This window comes from Tursiops truncatus, chromosome 2, assembly GCF_011762595.2.
Source record: "Tursiops truncatus isolate mTurTru1 chromosome 2, mTurTru1.mat.Y, whole genome shotgun sequence".
NCBI classification, from domain to species: Eukaryota; Metazoa; Chordata; class Mammalia; order Artiodactyla; family Delphinidae; genus Tursiops; species Tursiops truncatus.
In genome coordinates, this window is record NC_047035.1 from 138,441,468 (window position 1) to 138,459,174 (window position 17,707).

A 17,707-nucleotide genomic window follows, 5' to 3' on the forward strand; every position below is an offset into this window, starting at 1 on the left:
AGTGGGAAGGACATTTAGGTTCTTCTTTCCCGTCCCCTGCTCAGTCACGCTGGCTGATACTGTGTGCTTTCATGCCGCATGATTCAAACTTCCTTCTTACCGAACTCCATCAATGGCACGCCCACCATGTGCCTGGTGTGGAGGATACAGAGATGACTCAAAGTCTCCATCCACAAGGAAGACCACGTCTCTGGGTCCTTGTATTTGAGCTGACTGAGTCATGTTAGTGCCATTTTGGGGGAAATGGCTTTTGAAATAGATGGTACAAGAAAAAGGTCTCTCCTGTCCTCGGCAGTTTGCTTTTCCAACATAGGCCTGTGGTACTCATCTGTCTAAGGCCAGGTTAGTGCCTCCTATTTCGTTGTCTTAAAAAGCTGCAGCAAGGGCTTCCGTGGTGGCGCAGTGGTTGAGAGTCTGCCTGCCGATGCAGGGGACACGGGTTCGTGCCCCAGTCCGGGAAGATCCCACATTCCGCGGAGCGGCTGGGCCCGTGAGCCATGGCCGCTGAGCCTGTGTGTCCGGAGCCTGTGCTCTGCAACGGGAGAGGCCACAACAGTGAGAGGCCCGCGTACCACAAAAAAAAAAAAAAAAGCTGCAACAAGATTATATAAGGGCCTACTGTATAGCACAGGGGGGAGAAAAAGGTAAAGTCTGTTTGCAGGACATATATTAAGTTAACCTTAAAAATGCATTCCAATATACATTTGTCTGTAGACAAATACTGTTTGATTCCACTTATACGAGGGACCTAGAACAGTCAAATTCACAGAGTCTGAAAGTACATTGGTAGATGCCAGGGGCCGGGGTCGGTGGCGGGGTTGGTGAGGGGGAATGGGGAGTTACTCTTTAATGGGGACAGAGTTTCAGTTTAGGAAGGTGCAAAATTCGGGAGATGGATGATGGTGAGAGTTGCACAACAATGTGAATGTACTTAGTGCCACTGAACTGTACACTTAAATATGATTAAAAATTTTTTTAAAGTGGGCTATAGAAACATTAAAAAAAAAAGATTATATACCTAAATCTTGTTACTGGTGCTAATCCTTTAAGGATTAAATACATAGAACCTCATTACAATCCTCCTAGTATTAAAAAAACAGGTAGCTGCAGCTCTTAATAAAAGAACCCAGGGAGGGGTTCCCAGACACTGAGGGTGTTTGGTAACTGACATCCGGTGGAGATCCCGGGAGGACCCTGCATCTACCAGCGGGCTGATCCTGGAGCTGGGCAGACACCATGTCCTTGCCTTTCCCTTGCCTGGGAGAGATGGCAGCTCTTCACAAAACACCCAACAGCTTGTCTAGGATTATGTAGACCTGGCCTTTTATCCAGATCAGAAGTGCTTGAATCGAATTAAACTGAGGCTCCCAAAGTGCCTACACAATTAGCTATAATTGCTCCTCAGTAGTGTAGCAAATCCGAGTTACAAAATCCAAGTTTTGTAACTGCCCCAGTGACATCTGAACATCTCCTCTAGGTCTCAAATAATTAGTCTCAGACCTGGATAAAGATAGGTAGGTCCAAAAGGCATCAGATGGTGAAAAAGTAAGACTTTTCACAATTGAAAAATAAATCCTGGCCGTGCAATTACTTATGTAGATTTGGGATACAAGACAAAGGACTTGGGCTATGGGGTTAGACATGGGTCCAAAGCCCGTTGCTCCCACTCACTCACAGGGCCTAGCACAGGGCCTGGAACGTAGTGACTCCTTCCCATTCGTTTAGATGATACTGACTGAGTGCCCGCTGAGTGCCAGGCCCCACAGATACAGTGGTGAACAACACCAGGAATATCTTTGCTTGATGGCGTTTATAGTCTAATAGAGAGGCTCATTCAATGGTAGAACAAAACTTAAAGATACAAATAATTAGCCAAGGGATGAAAAAATTAGGCAGAGTCCCAAGGAAATGGTGGTAGAAACAATTGACAATAAGTCCCTTAGTACCATTTCTTGTACAGGCAAATAATGTCCCCATCACAAGCTGCACACATCACTGCCCCAGCATGAGGGATGTGTTGGGTGTATTTAACATAGTTGAAACTGGTCTAAGGATATTTAAACATCTTTTTAAGAAATTATTCTTGATTTTCACTAGATTTTTTAACTGGCTGGATTTTTATTGAAAAAGTAATGTATATACACAGGAAAAACATTCAAATGGTGCAAAAATCTGTATAGCAATAAGTCAAACTATGTCTTCCTCCCATCCTAGCCCCTGGTTTTCCTCTTCAAAAAAATAAAAATAATAATAATAACTGCTATAGTTTTCCAGCAAATATTCAATCAGATATGTGTACACATATAATCCCTTTAAAAACACAAGTACACACAGGAGATGGTGCCATCCCACTGCTTCGCTCTTGTTTTGGCCCCTCAGTAAGCTGGGTCAGGGTCATTCCACATCAGCAGACCGGACTCTACCTCATTCTTTTTCACAGCAATTTAACTAGTCCTCTTACTGGTGGAAATTTAGGTTATTTCCAATCCTTTGCTGCTGCAAACAGCGCTGCAGGAAACATTCTTGCACATATATCTTCGCACACATCTGCAGTATAAAGTCCCCCAAAGTGGAATTGCAGGACCAGAGGTTTGTCCTTTTGAAAGCATTAATAAATGTTACCACATTGCCTTCTGAAGGCTATTCCAGTGCCCACTCCCACATCAGTGGATGGACCAACAGTCCCGGTACCCACACCCTCCCCAGTGCTGGGTATCGGCAAAGTTGATCTTTTCTAATATGGGCAGTGGAAAAGGATTGTGAATTGTCGTTTTAATTTGCATTTATTTAACTGTGAGTGACATGAAGCATCTCTCTGAACCGCCCTTTTAAAAGACAAAAGAGGGCTTCCCTGGTGGCGCAGTGGTTGAGAGTCCGCCTGCCGATGCAGGGGACACGGGTTCTTGCCCCGGTCTGGGAAGATCCCACATGCCGCGGAGCAGCTGGGCCTGTGAGCCATGGCCGCTGAGCCTGTGCGCCCGGAGCCTGTGCTCCGCAACGGGAGAGGCCAAAAGATACAGAAAATTGAAGATTTTACCCACCTTTCCTATCAACTCAGACAGGGGTTCTCAAAGTGTGTTCCCTGGACCAACATTGCCTGGGAACTTGCTAGAAATGAAAATTCTCATCCCACCCAGACCTCCTGAATCAAAGATTCTGGAGGTGGGACCTAGCAATCTGTGTCTTAATGAGCCCTCTGTTTAGACCCCACCCCTAGAGTTTCTGATTCAGTAGGTGGCGTGAGGCATAAGAACTTGCATTTTGAACAATTCCCAGGCAATGCTAATGCCGCTGGGCCAGGGACCACACTTTGAGAACCGCTGGGCTAGTGCATTTTTCTTGCAGTAATATTTAACCTCAATGCAGCTTTTCTGATCCACTCTACAAGAACGATTACCAGAAAGCAGTTGTGGGTATTTAGGGCTTTAAAGATTGTTTTTGTTAGGAGTTTGATGGACCCGGTAGAGCTGCCCTGTTGGGTTGAGCAGGGGTTCACCCACTACAGAAACCTGGCTTTGAGGAAATATTTGGAAAGCAGCTACCAGGGCAACAGCCCTGCTTCAGAAGCTTCCAAAAGGCAGGGCAGTGCCTCCGTGTGGGCAGATTGCTTACTGCAAGTGGAAAGGGAAGTCTGAAGAGGCTGGTCCAGAGACCAAGTGGGAGTATGCCTTAAAGAATGCTTTCTCCTATTAGTCTGAGCCAAACGGATCCTTGTTCCCTGGAACAGTGGTTCTCAGCCCTGGTTGCACTTTGGAGTCCCCTGTAGATCTCATAAAAGAACACCCATGCCCGGGTCCTACCCTCAGATAGTCTGATTTAATTAGTTTGGGGAGGGCCCAGGCATTAGTATTTGTTGTTGTTTTACAAGATCCTCAGGTAATTCTAATGTGCAGTCAGATCACAGAACACTGCTTTGGAGAAAAATCTAGAAATCTAAATTGGCCTTTTCAAGTGTTAAGCTACAATCCCTTGTTTAAATGATTTTTTTTAATTGTGGTAAAATACACAAAAATTTACCATTTTCATCATTTTTAAATGTACAGTTCAGTAGTGTTAAGTACATTCACATTGTTGTGCAATCAATCTCCAGAACACTTCTCATCTTGCAAAATTAAAACTCCATACCCGTTAAACAACAACTCCCCATTCCCCCTCCCTCCAGCCCCTAGCAACCACCATTCTACTTTCTGTCTCTGTGAATTTGACTACTCCTTGTACTTCATGTAAGTGGAATCCGACAGTATTTGTCTTTTTGTGTCTGGCTTTTTTCACTTGGCATAATGTCCTCAAGATTCATCCACTTTGCAACATGTGTCATAATTTCCTTCCTTTTTAAGACTGAGTAATATTCCATTGTATACATGTACCACATTTGGTTTATCCATTCATCTGTTGATGGACACTTGGGTTGCTTCCACCTTTTGGCTGTTGTGAATAAAAACTGCTATGAACATGGGTGTACTTAAATAATATTTTTAAAAGAGAAGAGAAGTAACAGTTATAATAATAGTTAACATTGAATACTTACTATGCCCTGGTCTAAGCCTTTTACCTACATCACTTTACTCAGTCCTGCAAACCAACTCTGTAAGGTATTCACCATTATTACCTCCATTTTACAGATGCAGAAACAGACCCAGAATGGTTTGGTAACTTGCCCAAGGTATTTTCCAAAGTTCCCTTAGGATAAAAATCATTTGGAGTATTTGTTAAAAGTACCCATTGCCAGACCCCATGCTGTATCTGTGGACTCTGAGCCTCCAGCAGGGAGCCCAGAGGTATAGATTTTCCTTGTACCCCAGGATTTGCTTGTCATCATTGGGAAGTTGAGAGCATTGGGGGCCACTAAAGGGGCCTACCCTAAACAGTGTGACCACAGAGCTCTTTCACTCAGCCATGGGGCCAGACTGCCTCATTAATGCTGAGTTTTTAAGGCCTCTTATGGCCTAAGAGAGGTGAACAAATGTCTGTAACAGGAGTTCTGAATTCTTTATATGTTGCATGCCTGAGCAGCCGTGATATCAGCTGAGTGTGTTTGAAGACTCCCCCCTCTTTTACATCACATCTCCCCATTTTAAACCTAGCGTTTCCCAGAGATATAACATTCCTTCTATTGCTACCTTTTTAAAAAGAGAAACTTGGATAAATAACCTAGGTGGGGACAAAAGTCTGGCGTTTCAGATTCCTAAGTTAAGAGTCAGGGTTCCCTCTGGACCAGCTTTTTGTTGCTCCAGGAGGCTGTCACCAGGACCCATCAGAGGCCTTCAGAATCCACTCAATTCATCAGCTATTTATTGAAGGGCTGCAAGGTGCACCACCCTCTGCTGGGTGCAGGAGGGAGAAAAATAGGAGACTTGATCTCTTATATCTCAATGGAGAGAGAGACGTACTTCCTTTTCAGGGTGACGCCTGGGTCTTTCCATGTTGGGAGGGAGCAGCTCTTGGCCCCCAGTTTTTCCCCTAGTCTTAAGCATCTTTTGCCACCTTCCAAGCCTCAGGAGCTCCGAACACTTTCAAATTGCAATCGTTAGTCAAAGTCTGGGGGATCTTGTCTGGAAAGAGGCGCGAGGGGGCCTCTAGGAGTGTCAGGAATATTTTCCGTCTTGATCTGCACAGTGGTTGCATGGGTGTAAATGCGTAGATTCATCGATTGTGCACTTTCCCGGGTGTATGTTATACCTCATTAAAAATAAAAATAAAAAAGAAGGCAGCTTTATGTGTATTGTTACACAATGGCTTCCGAAACATATTGTTAAAAAAAAAAAAAACAGTGCTAAGCAATATGTATGCTGCCATTGGTTTTGTTTTGTTTTGTTTTTGCGGTACGCGGGCCTCTCACTGTTGTGGCCTCTCCCATTGTGGAGCACAGGCTCCGGACGCACAGGCTCAGCGGCCATGGCTCAGGGGCCTAGCCGCTTCGCGGCATGTGGGATCTTCCCGGACCGGGGCACGAACCCATGTCCCTTGCATCGGCAGGCGGACTCTCAACCACTGTGCCACCAGGGAAGCCCTGCCATTGGTATTTTTAAAAAGAGTATAGGAAAGTACCTTTTACCACATCTTTTATGTCATTTGAATTTTGTACCATGTGCATGAATAACTAACTCAAAAAAAAACACATTTAATGCAGATTCCTGGGCCTGGCCACCATCTTACTGAATAAGCCTCTTTAGGGGTGAAACCCAGGAATGCCCGTTTCTAACACCCTCTCCAGGTGATTCTTTGTGCCCCATGGGCTGAGAACCCCTGCATGGGGTTGTGCTGGCCTTCCACTGTTAAGAGGAAGACAGATCCAAGGGGGAGCTTGTCCCGGCTCAGAAGGTCGTGTCCCTCAGGGTTTGTGGGTTAGAAGAGGAGCCGTTCAACTCTCTTAGGAATGTCCAGCCCTCTGAGCTGGCTTTGATAAGCAGGAAGATGTGGAAGAAGTCTGTTTTCATTTTTTTTTTTCAACGAACAAAATCCATACCGTCTTCATGCTGGTCTGTCTCGTACATGCCTCTTGGCAAAGTCCCTCACTTTCCCTGTTAGGTTTTATTTTAAGTTGTCTCCCTGCTGAGTCTGGGGCTGGGCCTTAGAAGGATGTGATGAACCCCTTCATTTGTATGGCCACTAACCTTCTCCTCTTCGCAAAGCTGCTGAGACATAACATGACTTCACCAACTTCCCAAGGGGACACCAGTTGACATCATCCCTCCTGGGCAGACTGGGCCCAAACACCCTCTCCGTTCAGAAGTCTCCTCTGTATGTTTCTGAATGGGTCTGTCTCCCACGGCACCTGTCCCTATGTCACCAAGAACATTTTATCCTAATCCCACAGAGCATCTTGGCCGTCCCTCTGGACTAAAGTTTGTCTCTCCTTCCCTTCCCCACATTGACAAGGCAGTCCTGTAAATAACATCCACTTGGTACTTTTCTTAACACCATGAATCATCGTACATGTGGGTGTAACATCCTATTTTGTAGCCTAAGAATCTAACCCCAAAGAGTATTGCTCTTGCTTTTGTTTACCTGTGTGTGCAAACACAGGTGCTCATGTACACCCTGAATATCTGTTTTAATTTCCATGAGTATCCAGATAGGTTTCTTACAACCCATCTTTAAAGGAGCATTGTACAAGCGTTTGATACATGGTCCCTTCCCTCATGGGCACTACTAATGTCGTGTTTCCTCTAATACTGAGGGGCATCTGGGAACTTCGCTGCAGGCAGCCAAAGAGAAGTCTGCCTGTCTGGCTGAATGTATGTGTGTCTCTCTCTCTCTCTACACACACACACACACACACACACACACACACACACACACACACACACACTCCTATACAGTCATCCCTCAGTATCCTCAGGGGATTGGTTTCAGGATCTCCACGGATACCAAGGTCCACAGATGCTCAAGTCCCATATATAAAATGGCATAATATTTGCGTATAACCTATGCACATCCTCCTGTATACTTTAAAACATCTCTAGATTACTTATAATACCTAATACAATGTAAATGCTATGTAAATAGTTGCTGGTGCACGGCAGATTCAAGTTTTGCTTTTTGGAACTTTCTGGGATTTTTTTTCTGAATATTTTCAATCTGTATTTGGTTGAATCCACGGATGCAGAACCAGCAGATACAGAGGGCTGGCTGCGTACGTATATATTTCTCTCTCTCTCTCTATTAGAGTCTTAACACCCACTTAGTAACCTTCCAGCTCACATTTTCTCCAATCTTTGTTGCACCCGAAATGACCAAGTCATCTTACCTCTCTGCCCATAGGCTGCACCTGGGAATTTGGAGCCATGGTAAACTACATCAAGAAGACATATCCCCTGACCCAACTGGTGGTCGTGGGCTTTAGCCTGGGCGGTAACATCGTGTGTAAATACTTGGGAGAGACCCAGGCCAACCAAGAAAAGGTTCTGTGCTGCGTCAGCGTGTGCCAGGGCTACAGTGCACTGAGGTGAGTGATCCCAGCCACATGCTCCCAGTTCTTTCTGCCGTTGGTCCTCCAGTTGGCACTCGTTTATTGAGATGCCCCAGTGCACCAGACATTGGTCCATGAAGAGCAGGGGAAATGCTGGGGCAGACTGAGCAGAAGTTTCTGGGTCTTGGATTCACCTTGTTTTGCTTCCACATCGTACACTGGATTTGTCTTATCAGACCCCTTAAGCCTGGGATATGCAGCTCTATTTTGGGATCAGATCTGTAATTGAATAAGCCAAAGCCCCCCTTAATAGCTGCTGTTCCCCTTTGGAGTCTCTGTGAGACGACTTAACTCTGTTCTTGCTCCAGGAGTTTTGTAGAACTGTGGGTTTATGAAAACAGAGGAGACTTGGTGAACCAGGGTCTGAGAACTGGGCCTTATGACCCCAGATTCCTCCTGTCTACCAAAGAATTGAGTCTCAGGTGGCATCTGGAAGGGGTCTTTAGAAACCATTTAATCCATGCCCTCACTGTCAAATAGTCATCTCTCTCAGGCATCCCAGAATCACACACAAGAGATGACCTACTGGGTAAAGGTTTACCTCTCCCCTTAGTCTCCCAACAACAGAACCCTGAAGGAGGAGTCCTAGGAGGGCATTATCGTCTGCTCTGACCTCCCACCAGATCAGTGTTGTCCTAGATCACTCCAGAGTCACCACACACACACATTCACACACACACACACACACACTCATACACACCACACTCACACACACATCTTTCCAGACTCTTTAAATGCATTCATATTTTTTCCTGTACTCACTGCTCATGATAATGTCTTTTGTATTACCAGTGGGTATGACCAGTTTATTAAAGAACTCTTGAAATCCAAAATCACACAAAAAAAGTAAAAACAAACAAAAAGCTCCCTGATTGATCCAGTCTAATGCCAAAGAGTCCTTATAGTTAATAAATGAATCCTTCCTTTTTGCCTCACCTATATCTCTCATGGTGTAGTTTAAACCTATCTTGTCATTTTCTAATGGATAAGGGGCTACGTTATTTCTAAAAATATCTGTTACTGGAATGTGAAGTCAACATATCCAAAGGGCAAATGCAAGCTCGGAATTCAGCCTCTGCCTGAGCCTTAAAGCTGGCCAAAACGGAGAATTTTAATGTACCCAAAAATAGACATGAAAGACATCCCTGCTGGAACCTTCCCTGAGTTCCAGCGCCAGGGCCTAGGTTCCGGTTGTCCTCACCTGCAATATGCAGATGACGGTAATAATAAATGGTACCTACCCCATGGCGCCATTGTGAGGGTCAAATGAGTTAATGGGCATGAACTACTTGCAACAGTGCCAGGCATGTAGAAAGTTAAGTCAGTAACTGTTAATTATCATCGTTATTCATTGTAAAAGGAGAAGTGGACTAGATCAGTGGATGACAAAGACCAATCTAGTGAACTAGCGACTGCCTCACTTCATTAAGAATCACTTGGAGGATCGTGTTAGAAATAAACTCATTTTCTTGGGCCCCAGCCCTGGAGATCCTGATTCATGCATCTGCGTCACAGGGCCGGGAATCTGCGTTTGGACACATTTCACAGGTGACTCCTGAGATTTAGCCACGTTTAGCCGTCATTGGGCCTGGGGACCTCAGCGGTCTCTCCAGCTCTAATATTGCAGGACTAGGTTAGTCCCCTTGTCCTCCTGATGGGAATCCTCCCGTTCACTCCTCTCTATACTCTGGTGAGCCAGGACATGTTCCTTTATTTTGGCTTGGCTAAAAATATTCAACTCCCAATTCATAGCCATTATGTAACCAGAGTTAACCGAAGTCCCATCCTGCCCAGTGACTGGAATATTAGAGCAATGAGCAAAGGGCCCGCCACAGGATCCGAGGGAGGGAGCAGGGCCTGGCAGGAGGCCCTTGTCACCTGGCAAGTGGTCCCGTTTTTGGCAAGGCTTCTAGCATCTGTAAAAATCAGAATCGCTGAAGTCCCCTCCTAAACCAAGTGCTGTCAAATTACTGTGAACACTGACTTTGTGTTCAGAGAGCCCTGGATTTGACAAGCAGGAGGATGTAGGACAAGTTTGTTTTCATTTTTTTTTCAACGCGCAGACTCTTCAGCAACAGCCTGATTTCATTTTGCTGCAACAGCGCCATCTGCTGCTGGCCAAGCACACGACTCACGCGTTTGCCGATCCACGGTGTTCAAACTAAGGCAAAGGTTTAAGCTAGGAAACTGACCAACATCTGTGAGGTGCTGAACATTTTGCAGGCGTGGTCTACACCACTTCTCTTTGAGACCTCAAAGATCTTGATACTCATAATCACTGTCACATCAGCCTCCTGCAAAGAGGAGAGAAACAGGCAACTTTATCCTCTAGAGCACAGAGAACTAATGCTAAGGCTAAGATCCTGTGGCCCTACACACAGGAACTGGCAGCAGGTCAAGGAGACACCATCGCCTATGTGCACCCCCAACATTTTAATGAGTTCAGGTCCCCCCAACAGTTTAATGAGATCTACTTGCTAAATGACAGTGGCTTACTTTAAACCAGCATAACCTTTTTTTTCCTGCCAAGGCTTGAGGGCAATGAGCCTTTTCAGCACTGGGATGATGGCAGCCATGCTTCCTATATGCCAAGGTGGAGCGGGGAGGGCTCGTCTGCCTCTGCAGGGGCCACACAGGAGTTCATGCTTCCGGTAAATTCCTCCTTGTTGAGTCTACACAACCGCTTGTCAGTGATCCATCCCCTCCCTCTGGCTTCTCGTCCCTATAGCGCACCTCCCCACTAGCCAGAGCCAGTTCTAGGCTCAGAAGCCAGCGCCTGCTTGCTGTAGTTAGAGCAGACTAGCTGCTGCTAAACTAGCTCACCTTTGATGAGGTGCTGAACCAGTGAAGGAGGGAAACAGATGTGCCAAAACTACATGATATCCAGCTGACTTAACATGTTGCCTCAGGATAAAGAGCAGCCAACTAACTAGCCCTGGAAATGTGTGTGGTCAGACTCAGCCTAACTCTCTGGTTTAATTAATCGTTTGAAGCTGTCATGAAGACCTTCATTATAAATGCATCCAGTGAATAGCAACCAGACAGAAATGCAAGAGGGAGAAGTAGTGATGCCTAAAGATTACCCGTGATTAATTCATTCATTGATTCTTTGATTCATTCAGCAAGACACCCTTCTAGGTAATAGGACACAACTGTGAACAAGGCCAACAAATTCCCCACCCTCGTGGAGCTTAAAGAAAAGGGAAGGGAAGGTCTTGTAGTCTCATTTCAGGTAAAATCAAGTCGTCATTGCTGAGGAAGCCCTCAACAATCTTGCACTGAAGAATCCGCCAATAATAATATGAGTAAATACAAGCATTCTGTTGCCATTTGGGTGTAAGAGATAGTCTGTACCTGCCTAATGGCAATAGAATGATGTTTACACAGCAGCAAACCAACAAATAAATGTCACTAATGGGGACACGCTAGGCATATGGGTGCCAAGGAAGTCTTCAGTCAAGTGGAGAGTCAGTGGGGAGGGATTTTTGGAAGGAGGTGAGGTGGGGCCAGAGGCCCCTTACAGGGCAGTGGAGGAACCATCAGATCTCCCTAAATGCAGTATGTTTCTGGCTAAGTGAGTGCATGAGCACCACTAACTCGTAGCCACTTTAACAGCCCAGCATTTTTAGCAGGGCCTTCCTGTCACAAGGAAGAGGCAGGCCCCACTTTTCCTGCCGAATTATGCATATATTCTCTCTTTTGCAAATGGGCAAACTCCAGACTATGGATAAGTTTATGACAAAAGCAAGCATTATCGTTCATAAAGTCCCTCTGTAGAGCTGTAACTTCATCAAACCTGTGTTCATAGTCGAGCTGTAAAATAATTTTAATACTCAGTAATTTTTTTAACAGAGCCCAGCAAAGGAGGAAAATCTGCTGAGTTTAGACAAAACTCCACGGACAGAATTCCAACCTTAAGAAACAGCTTAAGGGCTTCCCTGGTGGCGCAGTGGTTGGGGGTCCGCCTGCTGATGCAGGGGACACAGGTTCGTGCCCTGGTCCGGGGGGATCCCGCATGCCACGGAGCGGCTGGACCCGTGAGCCGTGGCCGCTGGGTCTGCGCGTCCGGAGCCTGTGCTCCACGCGACGGGAGAGGCCACAGCAGTGAGAGGCACGCGTACCGCAAAAAAAAAAAAAAAAAGAGCTTAACTTTGCCACCACTGGGTTATGAAGCTAACCAAATGTTTTGTCCTTGGGGATTTTTGTTTACTTTTCATTGTTAATTTTTGTAATCAGAAAAATGAGGGTGTATGGTATGCCGTTTGACCCATTAATCCCATTCCTGTAAAAGTGCATCCTAAGGGAAAATATTCTGATAAGGAAGAAAGGGGGTTGGTGGGTGGCCATCCCTACCCTTGTCTGGCCACAAAGCCCAGACAGGCAGGTGTGAAGAGTTCTGGGCCCAGTCCCTAGTAGGGTACGGAGAGCTTTTCTTTTGCTTGCAGTCTCAAGCTGAAGTAGCTGGAGGTAACGACCTCTCCACAGGTCAGCCCTGCCCCTGAAGGGCAACCAGCTGCCAGCCGGGAACCTTCTGCTGGATGTCTTGGGCACAGAGGTGCCACCATCTTCCTCCCAGAGGCCACACTGTTCAAGGCTCGTCCTGGTTTTGCCCCACTGCAGTATGACTCTCTTGTAGGGCCAAGTTAGAAATAACCCACGTGTCCAGCAAGAGGGATAGTTGTAAGCTATGATGTACCCATTCAGTAGAAAACAAGGCTGCTTGTATTTTTTTTAATTAAGAAAATATATAAAATGGCAGACTGTGTATATTAAACATAGGGGGGAAGGTAACTATGCAAAAATATGACTGTAGGGAGAGAGAAATGGAGAGTTGTCATTTAACTGGGTATAGCGTTTCAGATTTGCAAGATGAAAGAGTTCTGGAGATCTGTTATATAACAGTGTGAATATACTTAAGATTTCTGAACTATGCGCTTAAAAAGGGTTAGGATGGTAAAATTTATGTGTGTTTTACCACAATTAAAAAAAAATTTTAATGATTGCATATTGGCAAAGCCTGGAGGGGAACCCCCTCCCTTCGCAAATAAAAATATTGGTTATATTGGTGTGGAAGCATTCTGGGAAAATACTTAATATACTTTAAGGTTTCATTGGCATATTACTTTCAAGCTATTTTTTAATATTGCCTAGGACGGTATTTAAGAAATTCCTCACCAGTCTTAATTTGTGGTGCCCCTTTTTGGAATGTGAGAGTCATGCTTGCCCATCCCAGACGTATAGAACCTGTCTCTCATTCTCATCCTCCATATTTTCTCAAAGACCACAGGAAAGCTATGTGGTGTTCTCACAGTCTCCCAGCACTCTGAGATGAAATTTATATGCGCTAGGAGATTTGAATTTCTTTGGGTGTTAGATGCATTCTTCTCCCAGTTCATTCTCTTCCAACTTTAATTCCTTTTAATGGATGCCTTGTCCACTCATTTTGCAAAGTATGAGTTGGAAAAGTTGAGCTTTCTCTGAGCAGTACCCCAGGAGCATAAAGCAGTTGTCTCAGCTCTTCCTTGCCTAATTGATTGTTCTGAACATAATTACAGACCCCTGTTTTGTTGGGACCCTTTTCTAAGTGATTTAAAAATCCATCTCCTGGGACTTCGAGGCCGTCCAGTGGTTAGGACTCCACGCGTCCATTGCAGAGGGCTCAGGTTCGATCCCTGCTCTCAGGGAACTAAGATCCCGCAAGCCGTGCATCACGGCCAAAAAGAAAAAAGAAAAGAAAATATCCATCTCTTGCCACAGCACCTTTTAAAATTCTTTTAACCCTGCAAAGAGAAATCTCTCACCAGCAGATGGCTGGGAAACCAGTACAGGTAATCTCTTATTAATGTTACATTGATTAGAAATAACAGCATTTTAAAGAACTTTATTGGTTTTCATAATAGATAGGTAGATGGATGGATAAAGTTCTTTAAAAATCCATACATGTCATTCTGGAATAAGACTCCCAGTGAAACCTTACTAGTGTTTTGAGGTACTGTCTTTTCTCATTTGCCATCTCAATGACAGAATTATTTTTGAGGGCTTTGCAACTCTCAGGGGGCATCATCCCTTTTGGAGTCATCTCGTTCTTTCTGAAGTCTATGAAACCTGCCTTCCTTCCAACAAGGGTTCACTTTGGATTATACAAAGGCTTTCCTCCCTGTAATTATGACCTAGCTGCATTCTCCCAGGTTCCACACATCTCTGCTGTGTCCTCAGCCAGTTTCTCCTGGTGGGCCAGTATCTAGCTCAGCCTGGGAGCAGTTCCTGCCATCCCTTCTCTCTTCTGGAGAACATAGCTATTTAGAGGCAAGTCAAGAACTTGGATATTCTGCTGTGTGGCCAAGTAAGGGATTCTTTCAGTGTCTAGAGAGCTGAAGTCCCCTGGTTTTGGTGCCCATTTTGCATCAAAAAATGAAAATTCATTTCTTCCATCTGACGTGGCAGATCTCACCCAAACATTCCCCACATGTTTTTCCACCTTGGTCTCTGTTTTCTTGTCATATAGCACTTTTCTGCTTCTCCTTGTCTACCTTATTTTAAATAGCTACACAGTGTCCATCGCAGGGTTCCTTCCAATCCTGCTCTCATCTCAGCAAGTCTCACTGATACCTCTCATATCTTATGACTCTGCCGAGTTGAGTTCACCTGTGCGTGCTCTTTCCATTGGCATACCGGTATCTGAGGCTATAAATGTCATCTCTCCCTCCCCGTTCTTTCCCGTTTGTTCTCATGACACCACTATGCTTATCACCCTGTCATACTTGAAGTCTGTCCGCCATGGTACCCTATGTTATAGTCTCATCTGAGTGTTCTTCCCCTACCACCACCACCATTCTCTTTAAACCTTCTTGACTGAGTCATCTGGTTTCCAGGCAGACATTCTCTTCATCCTCATGAGATGCATGCCCAGGAGCCTGCCCATCCCTCAGGTCTCTTCAGCCGAGGCCAGAATTCAGACCCATTCTTAACACCACCGGTTGGCCGGCTCCCCACTCACAACATCCACCACTGTCTGCAGAAGTCCATCCACCATTAACAGAAGCAATGAAAGCAACACCAAGGCCCCCAGGGTGGCCTCTGTCAGGCCTGTGATAGAACTGTCTACCTACCTCAGCCACAGAGCAATCTGGGTGTGAAAACTGCTTCTCTAGTTCAACCTTCTGATTTGACAAATAAGGAAACTGAGGCTTGGAGAGGTGAAGTGGCTTCTGCAGAGTTTGGTGAACTACCCAGTGGGGTCAGATGGGCCCTAGTTCAAGTCTCTGCTCTAACTCTTGCCAGCCAGGTGGCCTGGACATCTTGTTAGACCTTCATCCCATCACCAGCCCCAAGCCCTGGGCTCGTTTGCCCCTCTAGCCTGGTTCTGCCTCCTGCTTCCTCTCACTGCAAAAACATGACAGATAAATTGGAGTTTGGCTTCAGTGGGAGCTGCATGAGTGAGGTTCTTGACGGGCCATGTATATAATGGTTCCAGACCACCTGCTGGTCTTTTGCCATCCCTGAAAATGGTTGTTGAGGCTCAGGGTTAACAGTTAAAACTGACTTTGATCTTTGGCTGTCCTCAGCAGGGTAAATAATTTTCAGTAGCTCATAATCCAAAAGATTTTCTATTTTCTATCTTTCTTTTCCTCCTCCTTCTTCTTCATTGTTACGGAACATTTTAGACACATACAAAATAAAAGCAATAGGATATTGAACCCCCGTGTACCCACCACCAGCCTCAACCATGCTTAGCTCTTGGCCACTCTTGTTTCTTCTGCACCTCATCCACGTACCACTCCCCCGTAAACTGGATTATTTTCAAGCAAGTCCCAGACATTATGTCATATCACTTGTAAATATTTCGCTAAGTAGCACTAAAAAACTCTAAGGACTTTTTCTTAAACATAATCACAATACCATTATCACACCAAAAAATTAATAATTCCTAATATCATCCCGTTTCTAGTCAGTGTTCAGATTTCCTTGATTGTCTCATGGAAGTTTTTTTAACAGTCAGTTTGTTTGAATTGGGATCCCCATAATGTCCACACATTGCATTTATTGATTTGTCTCTTCAGTTGCTTTTAGTCTGTAGGATCCCCCTCTCTTTTATTTCTTTTCAGTTTGTTGGTGGTGGTGGTATTGAAGAAACCAGGTCATTTTTTAGATATATGAAATGAATGTTTTTATAATATGTTGGTCTTGATTATGTTTTCTTAAAACTAATATAAAATTAGGTTTCAATCCCTTAATTTTATATTCAGAGGTAGTGAAAGACATCCCTTAAATATACTGAGTGGTAAACCGAAGATATGAGGAATCAATGTTGGCCAGCGTTGACTGGGTAAAACATTGGTCCCAGCCCAGTCCCTTGAGCCCGGGGCCCCCGTGTATTCCCAGAGCCTTTCAGTGAGTGGCACCTCTGGGGTGATTCAATCAAGGAATCTGCAGCACTGGAGCATCTTCTCATAGCTTAAATTTATGGTCAGTGCCCCCTCCCTTCCCAACCTCCGCAGTTCCTCTAATATGAAGGAGATACTAACAAAAGCAGTTAGAAGGTCAGCAAAGGGAGAAAAGGATGAGGGCAAGAGAAAGCTGGGATTTTGAGACCATAGGCTTTCTGAAGAAGGGACAGCTTGGGTCCAAGGTCAGAGGAGGGAGACCTGCCCTGGCAGCAGGCTGTGGGTCACAGATTGGGTGACCCCCCTCCTCCCTCAGACCAAGAGGCAAGTGTCCACAGTCCTGCCTTAGCTGGGGCCCTGCCCATGGTGATCCGGCCCGTCCTTTCTGCTCCTACAGTGTTCAGGGAGCCCCCCACAAAAAACCCGTGCATTTATAGAATGACCTTTTGACCTTTGAAGGCAGTGTTAGTCTTCACTGTGAGCTTTAGCCCATGTTTTATGAGCACATCATAGGCCGTTAAATCCACAAACCCTTTCACTTTTAACTTCCCACCAGTTCTGATTTTTTAACCGCGATGTTATGGGAAATGTTTGTTATTCCAAAATTGAAGTGTGGCAGTTTTGGGGAAATTACTTTTGTAACTCCCTGGATTTTTAAAAAAAATACCTATGTACCACCCTCTCTCAAGAGTCCCCTCTCTGGCCATCTGGGAGATGAGGCCAATGGAATCTGTACGGGAATAGTGACACCCAGACTCATTCCCAGGATGGAATCAGGCCTCAAGACTCAGAAATCTGCAAAATGAAGGTTAGCGTGGCCTCCATGGCAGCTGTGTCTGGGTTCACACCCCCCGAGGGAAGAAAGCATGAAGTGGGGAGGGCTGAGCGGCAGCCTGGGAATGACAACATCGGTGTTTGTTCACCTGACACGTGGGTGAGGAAATCTGGCCGCAGAGGCGAGTAGAGGAGGGATAAGGTGATGGTGGCGGAACACACGTGCTGGAGCCAGGCAGGCCTGGCTTAGACTCAGCCATACCTGACCGTTCCAGTGTGACCCAGGGCAGGTCGCTTGACGTCTCTGAGCCCGTGGTCTCCTGATCTGGAAGCAGGGGTGTTGCCTGCCTGGTGACCCCACACGTCGGTAGGCCTTGCCGTGCCAATCACACACTAGCTCTAGAGGAAAAAAGACTCAGGACCAGCCCCAGCAGCTGGGCCTAGAAGGGGTTGATGGCCTCGCTACTTCTTCCGTTCCTTGCCCCTTGAATATGCTAAGGCTAATCAAAAGAAAGCTCAAAGTATATGATTTTCCTTTGCCTCACAAATGGCAACAAGTGTTGGTTTTTTTTCCCGT

General features: G+C 45.5%; 1 protein-coding gene across 2 annotated transcripts in view; it reads left to right on the top strand.

Annotated features, from left to right (window-relative positions):
* ABHD2 (abhydrolase domain containing 2, acylglycerol lipase) overlaps window positions 1–17,707 on the top strand; it is a 110,281-nt gene that overhangs the window by 76,674 nt on the left and 15,900 nt on the right. For both annotated transcript variants that reach the window (XM_019945792.3, XM_019945793.3), the window contains exon 5: window positions 7,765–7,948. In XM_019945792.3, coding sequence (XP_019801351.1) covers window positions 7,765–7,948 — 184 coding nt within the window. The remainder of the gene's footprint in view (window positions 1–7,764; window positions 7,949–17,707) is intronic.